General features: G+C 25.3%; 1 protein-coding gene across 2 annotated transcripts in view; it reads right to left on the bottom strand.

Moving 5' to 3' along the window:
* Window positions 1-721: 721 nt before the first annotated feature.
* The window catches only part of LOC107441714 (Phosphatidylinositol glycan anchor biosynthesis class N), a 38,102-nt gene continuing 27,599 nt past the window's right edge, over window positions 722-11,224 (bottom strand). The window contains exons 21-26 of one of the 2 annotated variants that reach the window (XM_071179579.1): window positions 10,653-10,740; window positions 10,451-10,549; window positions 8,803-8,858; window positions 8,606-8,681; window positions 5,987-6,103; window positions 722-877 (exon numbers count right to left, since the gene is read on the bottom strand). In XM_071179579.1, coding sequence (XP_071035680.1) covers window positions 857-877; window positions 5,987-6,103; window positions 8,606-8,681; window positions 8,803-8,858; window positions 10,451-10,549; window positions 10,653-10,740 — 457 coding nt within the window. In that variant the 3' untranslated portion in view covers window positions 722-856. Of the gene's footprint in view, window positions 878-3,675; window positions 5,209-5,986; window positions 6,104-8,605; window positions 8,682-8,802; window positions 8,859-10,450; window positions 10,550-10,652; window positions 10,741-11,224 lie in introns of those variants that run through there. The other variant, XM_043047734.2, reaches the window with a different exon arrangement.

The following is an 11,224-nucleotide window of genomic DNA, read 5'->3' as shown; positions in this document are numbered from 1 at the left end:
GGGAGCTGTCGTCCAGGAAAATTAAATCCTGGTTAATTGAGAGTTGACTGGATTATGTTTCATATGAATGATTAGATAAATTATCTAAGACTTACACTTTAGTTTAGAAGTTACATAAATCTATATCTTCCCATAATTGTACATTAAAAAATACATAGTTAAACATATTTAAAACTATTAAAATACCATTAGAATCTTTACCGTTAAAATCTTTAAGAGCTTAGAGTAATAATTAATCACAGTATCTTAACTTTTTATTAAATTAAGTATAAATATTTTTTTAATCAAAAATTGATTATAAAAAAAAATTAACTATAAAATAATTTATAAGAAAGCTACAAGAAATGTGTCAATGAATTATTTAAAAGAATTTGAAATACTAAATATTTTTGATTTTATGAGCTAAAAATTTATTACCTTCAGAATTTCAAAATGTTAAAATTTATTTTGAAAAATAAAATCTTAGTAGCAGTGATAAAAAGATATAAAAATAAATTTCTGCTGCTCTAATTATATTCTTAGTTTTAATCCTTTATAACAGTTTAGTTATACTCTTTAAAGCAAAAGACCATGTTAAAACAATTTTTAATATATGTCAAAAATTAGTTAAGTACTCATTAGCTTTAAAAATACACTCAAAATAAATAAAATTAAAACAAAACGTATTATTGTTTTCGAATAGTAAACTGTATAAATATGTATAAAAATTGCAACACACTTAAGTATTTCTTTTACTGACATAAAAAAGCTTTATAGACCAAGCCCTTCCTCAAATTTTTTTCTCCGTTCTGCTCTGTTCCTTGCCCGAGAGTTCGAGTAGTTTACTTTTACAGCTTTATAATTCTCATTAATACCGTCAAACCATCTTAGTCTGGACCTGCTTCAAGTTTGGGTTATAAATCAGTTAGTTAAGTACTTTATTAGATATTAAAATCAACAGAAAAAAATATGATAACCAATATTATAAATTTATATTTGCTATTTATGTATAAAATTAATCGTTTTATTATGCCTGATAAAAACAAACACGAATAAAACTTATGTTACATTAATTCTTTAAACAATGTAAATACAGCCCATTGTGCAGCTCTAGTGTGAGGTAAATAAAATACCTACTTACTACATTTAAAGAAAAAACAAATTAAAGAGAAATAAAAGCCACACTTATCTAAATTATATTTAGATAAGTGTGAACACAAAATTAACATTAAAGTTGATGATTATTTAATATCTAAGCATATTAAAAATAATTGAAATTCTTATTTTCAAGTAAGAATTACAAAATAAAATTGAAACCTAAGTTTAAGCTAAAATAAATGATATAGATTGGTTGAATAAAAACAAATATAAGACTAAGATTTAAAACAACAATAATTACTTGAAGAAAAACATTACTATATAACATAAAAAGATAATGGTCGAAAACTATTTCTTTTTGCAGTCAGTGCATTCGTATTGGATAAAAAAATCACATGATGGCTCTTCAATTAACAAATGAGTTCCAGAAATCAAAATAAAATTTATATAAGTTATAATGGTGTTTATTTTTTTATCTATCTATCGATTTATCTCTTATTAACAATGTATTTATGCAGTTCTATTTTGATTAGAGAGATTTTTAATAAACATTTGCTGAATTTATTGTAACTATTAATATTTAACTTATTTTGTCATTTCAACTATTTTTTGTTACATTTGTATTAAAATGTTAAGTAACAACCATGAGTCTTATTAAAAATTAGTAGTTAAAAACTAAAAATGATGTTTCTTTATAATATTATAAAATAATATTACAATACTGCACATTTATTAATAAACACACTGAATAATCACTTTTAAATCACTATACAATTAACATGTTAGTCAATTTTCAGGTAAGTTATATTTATTTTGATAATATATTTATAAAATTTTTTTACAGCCAATATATGTCAGCATTCAGTCAAATAAATGATTTAATAAAAAGAAAATATTTCACAAAACAATATTCAAAATAAAATGTGTTATTAAAAATATATGTTAAATATCATATGTTAATATAACTATTAAATGTTTAAGACTATTTGCATTAGTATTTTGGTACATTAAGGACCAAACACATATACCAAGAGAGGTCATTCAATAGATTATTATTTATTTTGCCTCTTAAGTTCTGTAGTAAATACATATGCAACATTGAGAAATAGTAATAAAAATTAAATACAGAAAAATATTAAAAAGTTACAGCAGTTATTATTAAATTATAACTGCTGATTATGCTGCTTAAATGGTTGAAATGTATTTTTACTAATTTAAAATGCTGAACAAAGTTAATGAGTGTCAGAATAGTTTTAATAGTGAACTCATTAAACTTTTTTGATAATAAAGTATAAACTTTTTTAAAAAAAAATATTAAGTTTGAATATTTAATGTGTACGACATTTTTTTTAAAAATCCCAAATAAAAAATATATTGTAGATTTGATAGTAGGGAATGCTTTGAATTATTATTATTCTATGGCACTTCACTTAATATAGTTGATTTCAAACTTAATTAAAAATGCACTCACTACAAAAAAGCATTTAAAAAAAAACAACAACTCAATTATTAGAGAAAAATATAAAAACATTAAAAGAAACATGAAAACAAGTATATAATTTTTTAAAGCATGCATGAAATATAACAAACGCAAAGTTTTTGCAAGAAACTCAGAAAGGTTCAGCAAATTTAAAAGGACACAATCACAATGAAATGTTTTCGGATTTCCAATTTTAACTCAGATCTAATAATAGTAAAAACATATAACAAAATAACAGGCATCAAGTCCGCTAATAAACTAGTTATAAATAAACATTTTAAATACTTGTGCAAAATTCACAATGACTAGAAGAATATATCTACAACTTCCATCAAATTTCTATATACTATTATTTTAATAACTTAAATAGAAAAGTTAAATGAATTTTAATAATACAACCTTGTGATTGAAAGTTTTGGACAGATTATAAAAATTAAAAACATTATCATAAATATAAACTGATAACATTTTTTGTTTTGCAAACTAAATAAATATGTAATATAATTTTTTAAATTCTTTTTAATTTTAACTTTCAAAATTTCAAATTTAATGATATTATTGAATTATAAAAATCTTTACGATAATTAATATTATCATTATTTATAGTAGTAAAATGTCTTAAACTGGTACCTACACAAATATCATAACAAATACAGAAAGGTATAGAAAATAAATAGATAGTAAAGAATAAGAAAATAAATACCAAAGGTATATAATTAACAAAAGTGAAAATCTTTTGAAAAAATGAAAAATATTGTGTTTATAGCCTAAGACATATAACATTGTTTAAATATATACATATGTTTGTAGAATAACTTTCCTGCCCAGTTTTGTGAATAACTAATATAGAATTTTTTTTGGATAGAAATATGGGAAATGATAATATTCACCTTGAAACAAATTTAAAAATGAAAGTTAAAAAATTTCCAAAAAGTTTTCATAGAAAATTTTTGAATTTTCAAAAATTATTAATTTTATACATAATTTATGAACAAAAATTTTCATACATACATAATTGTAAATATCAAAGTTGATATCACTGGTAACAAAGTGCATTAAAATCGAATACCTTTCAATAACATTGTGAAGCCAAACAGACATCGATATTTGTATAAAAGAACAATGGCAAAATAAAGCTGGAACATACGGTTTTGGAAAATCAATATATAGAATAATAAGAGAATTTTTCATCGATCTTAGATGTAAGTGGGCAGTTCTCAAAGGGAGCATAACACAGATCTTAATTTTAAATTCTGTCAATTAAAATTGCATAGCCAAATCTTTCAACAAAAAATGAGCACCTTTTAAGTACTTTTTAAGTACTCAAATATTTTTAAGCACTATATACATTGACAAAGTGCAAAATAATTTTCAAAGACTTTACATGATCATGATAAAACAACCAGTTTCTGACAAATAAATCTTTTCTTGATTATATTAGTCATTATAAAAAGATGAAGTTTTTCTGTTCGATATCAGACAGTTGAAAATGCATTCTGAAATTGAGAATATCTTTCAAAATGCAGCAGAGTTGCACATGGGAGTGCAAGAATCTCATCATACCCCCTAGCTCAGCAGACGCACATATGGACTTTCAAGGATTTCATCAAACACGTAAAATTATTGGCGCTTTCATACGCGGACGCTGAAATAGATGGTGAGTGAATGAATTGTGAAAACGTTGAATTGAACACTGTAAAAAGCATGCTTTTGCTTAATACATGGCGAAAATCGACATGGTAAGGAAAAAATGTAAGTACTTTTTAAAAACACCCAATGAAAAAACCACCTTTAAGGGCTTGTAAAAAATGAAAGTTGGAAATAAGCACCTTTAAGTACTTTTTAAAAACGCTATGCACCATGAATAAATTATAATTCTATTTAGTGAAATTATTACAAATTGTTTTAGAAACATAGCGTTTTGATCATTAAAAACAAGATTAAGAATATAGAGTTTAAAAAGGACAGTTACTTGATAACACCCTTAAAGATGCAGCAATAATAAAATATATTTTACTGTCAGGAAGTGTTTTTAAAAAAGCAAATAAGTGTTTTGATGCTAGTCCCTTAAACTTATTTATTAAATTTTTAAAATATTTTTTTAAATATTTTTATAAAATATTTCTCTAATAAAATGTCATTTTCTAACACGTGAATATAGCATTGTCTAAATCATATAATGGAGGAATAGTTTTTCTTGTAATTTTAATCTGATATTCAAAGTTATTAATTATTTAAAAAGAAAAATTTATTGCATAAGTAAAAAATATTTAGTGCATAGAACATAAATTAAATTCGTAATTAGCTGTTGTTAACATTATTGTTGTGCATAGAACATAAATTAAATTCGTAATTAGCTGTTGCTAACATTATTGTTCCCACATTTTGAGAAGTGCCCAAGTATTGAGCTATTTCCAAATATCAAGTGAGTAATGATATTACAAAATATTTTCATTTAGCATAATCAATAATCATAAGAAGTGTCGTTTTCTTTTAAAAGATGGCAACGTTAAAGACACAGATGTAAGTACCCAAGTAATTCCATACAAGAACATTATGAAAATAACCATTGTCATGCTAATAATAAAATGGCTCAGAGAAGTTCCAATATCCAACCAGCTGCCACTGTCTTTAACCATAAAAAAGAAATGCTGAAAAAAAAAAACATCTCTAACAATATTACAGTGAAAAACAAAACTTTAAAAAAGAAAGTATATCTTTGAAATAAAGTAAACTGAATATAAAAAGTTCAAATGATCATTCAGAAAAATAAATCCTTTTACAATATTGGACACATAAAAGTATCATGTTTATTTAAATTAAATATATAGGAAAGCAATCTAAGTTGTAGAAAAAAAATCATATTTAAATTAATTTATCTCGATCTAAGTCTTCACTGATGAAAATAAATAATAATTCTAGAAGCTATTGCATTCTCAGAATTTTAATTAAACAAGTAAACAAAAACTTCTTAATTAGCATAAATTAAGATTTCATGTAATTTACAGAAAATAAAGTCTAAAGAACATAAACTCAACGGCTTAGGGACACTAAAACAAATACAAAGGGCAATTATAAAAGATTCCTTCTTTTCTTGAAAAAATAATAATGAGAATTCCCCATTCTTGTCTTCTCAGGTTAGTGACTTTCTTTTTCAAGATTAGGAAACAACACTATTACCTAATTTGAAACTCCTCTTTCTATTTATTATCACGCGGTTCGAGGAGCATTGTTAGTGAAACTTCACCCAGATTTCATTGTAGAGCCCATGATTTTTAACAAAATAAAAATTTAAAACAGAAAATAAATGCTAAAAAATATAAAAATAGTTGAACCATATTCTAAAATATGCCTACTTGCAAGTCAATAAACAGCAGCCAAATTTAAAATAAATATAAAATTTACATAATTTATTGACGTGATACTCACCAAACCTAGAAAATCTCCCATGAGCAGCACTAGTAAGAAGAGTGCTCTGGGTGATGCCTTTAGACTTATGTTAATTGCTCTTAAAACACAACTGACGATTAGAAATGGTATGAGAATCTGCAAAAATAAGAATACATACCAAAATTATTCAACAAGAACCATTTTTTTGCATACATTTCTGCAAATCCAAATGTACACACTTTATTTTACAAGATAGATTTTTAAGGTCAATGGCATCTCACGAATAATGTCAAAGGCATCTCACAAATGAAAAAAAAGATTTGAAAATCAATTGTATATGTTAATATAGTATACAAAAAAAGGGCTTGAGGCTTCTTCAATCGAGTTCCTCTCCACTTTCTTTTCATTCTGTGAAGCTTTATTTAAAGCAAACTTTAAAGGGCAATTCAGTAAACAAATAAATAATAGAGTAAAATCTAAGCGCTGGAAAGCTGAAGATCTTTTGAGGGTTTCTGGCAGTCCATGTCGGCACGGTGCGGCCCAATTCCGTCTACTAACCGGACATGATTGCCTTGCAGATCACCTTCACCGTATTCGGATCTTCTCAAGCCCTTACTGCCCCCCCTGTAACTGTAATATCCCTATGGATAGACACCACCTTCACCACTGTGCAGTCCTTAGAGGCGACTCCGAGACTGAGCTTTATTGGAAGGCCAGAGAACTTATGAGGCAATGACTTCGGTCAATTTATTGTTGTGTCATCTTTACTTCTGTTCCTGTTCATTTATTTTTATTTTTGCCTAGCCATTGGAAATAATAATAATAATAAAAAATATAGTATACATAAAAACTATATCACGTCCTATACTTCCTTCAACAGAGTGCAACTACCATGTTATAAAAAATATTGTAATCTTATGTTTATAATTTTATAACATTATAAAAATAATAAAACAATTAATAAATAGAGAATGTTTTTATGTGAAAACAACTTCAAGTAAATAAACTTTCCATTAACATTTCTACACAATGAAATTTGAAAGACANTTAAATACAAAAATCGATGATTGATATTAAAATCGTTTGATTAAAAATCGCGATTTTAGCAGATTCCGGTGCAGTTCCTAATATTTAAAATTCCAAAAATCAGTCAGACAAAAAAAAACAAATAAATAAATAAATAAATATCGGCGGTCGAAACGAAACGCTTAGACTCCTTTTCACTCTATAGCAGAAGTCGCAGTAATCCGACTACCGTTCGGGCGGCTTGGGTTTCTCCAATAGGACTTACCAAAAATTTTAGTTTTTGGAACATGGTCAGAAATGTTCAAAATTGGGAGAAAAAAAATCGGATTTCCGCTTTTTCGCGGGGACACGAAGCGTTCATTGGAGGATAATCAAGTGATGCTTGATCGCGATGAAGCAGATGCGTTTCGATCCGAAAAACTAAACATAACGGAATGGGAAGAAAAAAAACGGCGACGCGCGACAAAATTATTTTCCAGAATCGACGTGAAATTCCCTGAGAATTCCCGGTTTTCCAGTGGTATTTCAAAATTCCCTGAGAATTCCCGATTTCCAGACTGAGTGGCCACCCTGAACTACCACGTTATAAAAAATATTGTAATCTTATGTTTATAATTTTATAACATTATAAAAATAATAAAACAATTAATAAATAGAGAATGTTTTTATGTGAAAACAACTTCAAGTAAATAAACTTTCCATTAACATTTCTACACAATGAAATTTGAAAGACATCACTGAGAGTGAAAAAGCAAATTAACACCATGGAGAATGACCCTTTGACGCTTTGAAGCCGCCATACAACCAACTTGTGGCTACCCTTATATTTACACAAACATTATACTGGAGGAAAGACAATAATTAAGAGTTATTTAATTTAAGTTGAATTTCGTTAGCGTACATGAAAAAAGAATAAAGGTGCTAAGTGTATTCAATAATGAACAAATATATTGCTGAAATGAAATAAAACGGTTTGGTTATTAAAACAGTCATTAAGTCAGCAATAATAGAGATATATAAGTGCATATTAATAACAGTTTGGTTATATTAATTTTATTTTGATGATTGAATAAATAATTCCTTACAACAATAAAACTTAAAACATAAAAAAAACTATACAAATTTTATTCATTCATAAAATTTATAGTTTAAACTTTTAATTTAGATGAGACAAAAATGAAAAATCAATGCTGTTATAAATAGGTTTTCATAAATAAATATTTCTTTTTTAAAATTAGTTAGACATCAGTTTTATTTAAGGTCTTGGAAAGCTATTATTAAAGAAAAAGAGCAGAAGTAATAGAATGAAATCAATAAAAAAGATAATAAATTTCAAAGAGGAAATGGAAATTCTTAAAGTGAGAAATGGCATAAAAAGAAAAGTAACACAGTTTAAAAATATGAAATATATAGTTATGAAAAAGTATAACTACCAACTAATATAATTAAAATCCTTATAAGTTAATACTTTACTTCAATTAAAGTTAACACTTTTTTTTGTATTTTCCAATAAAGTATAATTTTATATTAGATTTAAAATAGTTCAAATTTTTTGTTCTCCTTTGATTTTGAATAAAAGAGTGAACTGTAGTATATAATTTAAATAAACAAATAAATTAAAAGCAAAACTACCTTTATAAGCATGAGGATGCCCATAACAAATGGATTGAACACAGTGAGGAAGCAATAAATGCTCGTAGGATTGAAGCTGAAAAACAATTATTGCATCAATATTTAATATATATATTTAAAAAATGTAATTGCATAGGTATACAAATCTTTAAATAAAATTATTATGAAATTTAAGAAGAATAACAAAATTCAGCTACCTATTGATGCTTGCAATGTTTCCAGTACCAAAAAAGGATAGTAAAATGAAAAACATCTGTCAAAACATTAAGGAACTATAAAAACTCAGTAAAAGCTTCGACTTAGTTATTCAAGTTAGTTATTAAACAAATGAAACACATATTTTTGCTAACAAACAACAAAAAGTTTAAATTGGATTTTAATGCATCAAGTATATTTTTTGGAAATTATAAAATTAAATTACAGTAATTTTATTTGGGTATCTTAATAGTAAAAAATTCGTTATTGATTTTCAACACTATTTAAAAATACTATAATTTTTCTGCATCTGTGATAAGATGATTGTAATTACTAATATTTGTTTGAAAGGAAAAAAATCAAAAATAAATGAAGTGCCCTCCACTGTGCCACATTTATTCTAGTTACTGGGTTGGGTAAACTTAGATTAGTAAAGATTATTTAAATTAAATATTTAAATTTATCGATAAAAATTTTGAGATTCTTATTAAGTAGCAATAGAAAAACATTTAAAAAAATTCATGATTGCATTTAAAGGTATTCGGCTAAATTTTTAATTTCACAAGTACACCAAAACAATATTAAAAACTGTGGTTTTTAAGTAGAGAATTATAGCCAGATTAAATTTAGATATTGATTATAGAAAAGCAAAAGGAATTTTATTTTAAAAAATATAACACAGAATTTGACATTTCAATGAGTTTGTAACAAGCATAATATTCATTTTAATTTAAGAAATTTAATAAATAGGTCCTTTTTCCTTATGAATATCTGAAATTTGCATGATCATATATTTTTATCATATTTGAAACACTCTTATTTCAAGTAGGTAAAAGACAAATGTTACAACAAGCTAGATTGGCTAAAATCATGATTTTTTAATACATTTAAAACAGAGTTTTTTAACATTAAAAACACTGATAAAATGTATTAGCAATGCAAAATATTATCGAAAAAAAATATTATAACTAAAATATTTAATATTTCTCAGTAAAATGGTTAAAATTATTCTTACAACTAACCACTAATTAAAAAATAAAAAATCATATTAATCTTTATTTAGGTTAAACATCCTCATGTAATGGGAATGACAAAGCAGAATTTGCCAGTTACATTTCAAATGAAAAATAAATTAATTTAAATTAGGAAACATAAAATAATAAATTATTTTGAAGTACACGTTGCTGGAACAAGTCCATCTTAATTATTCATAAATGCTAACTACATATTTATTAAATTTTAAAGGAAGTCTGTTTAATTCTAATAACCATAAAACTAAATGGATTATAATTGAGCTGTATGTCTATCAAACAGTAAAGTATTTTGCATAAACAATTTACGTAAAATTAAAATATAAAAGTTTCACTGTACTTTTATCTTCACTTTTTTCTATTTATTAGTCTATTTTAAACACCGAATAATAATTTAGGCAATATTTCTCTGCAAAAAATCCTCAATATTAAAGAAATCAGATAGTAGAAAAATATTTTCTACAGTCGTCTATGATTTTTTTTAAATCAATTTTTTTTTTAAAAACAGTTGATTTAAATTGTGATTTCATTAAGTGTTTTAAATCATATTAAACCTTAGCAACTAGCAAAATTAAACTGAAAACAAAATTAATTAAAACTTATACAAGGAAAAGGATACAAAAAAGTAAGCTCTTCTCAAATCACCAAAAGATATTTGTTTACTTAATGCTTTTCTGGATAAGTCAGTAGCAGTATGTGTAAAGCACATGTCCTGTAACTAAACAAGCAGAATTACAAAGAAATGCTGGTTTTAACTCTTAATACTATTGACAAACATGTAAAAGTGCAAATAAGTTGGTTTAATTTAAATATTTCTTTACCTTCACATAATTGCAAGAGCCCAAGTGCTCAAGTGTAAGCCACAATGCCATTTGGATACAAAGTAGGAAACAAAATAATCCCTCATGACTAGTTTATAATTAAAGATAACATGTCAAGTGATAACATATGCAATTCATTAGATTTATTACAACTAAAACACCATCAACATGCCTTTATGAAAAAAAATAGATGTACAAAGTGCTAAATTATTTTAAAAATCACAAATGAAACTTGGATACCACTGGCAAATAAAAGGAAGTAGCAAAGTAAATTCTTATGACTAGTTTTAGTTAAAAAATATTGAGCGATAATTTATATAAGTTTAATAAGATATATTGCAATAGAAAGAAAATCAATATAATTTTATAAAGTATTGGATAAACAGACATTGTTTGGACACAACTGCTAGCTTGCCAGTATTTGGATTTACTGTTACTTTGCCTTTACCAGCGTTAAATGATTTACGTGACAATTGAAAAATTTTTTTTTTTTAAAAAAAAGATTAAATCAGTTATAAAAAAGTCATTAGATGCATATTTTACTAGGAGCTGAAGAAAATATATCAAATAAT

The sequence above is a fragment of the Parasteatoda tepidariorum genome, chromosome 4, assembly GCF_043381705.1.
Source record: "Parasteatoda tepidariorum isolate YZ-2023 chromosome 4, CAS_Ptep_4.0, whole genome shotgun sequence".
In the NCBI taxonomy this organism is placed as follows: domain Eukaryota; kingdom Metazoa; phylum Arthropoda; class Arachnida; order Araneae; family Theridiidae; genus Parasteatoda; species Parasteatoda tepidariorum.
Note: the sequence above shows the minus strand (reverse complement) of the source record. Positions and strands in the feature narration are given on the sequence as shown.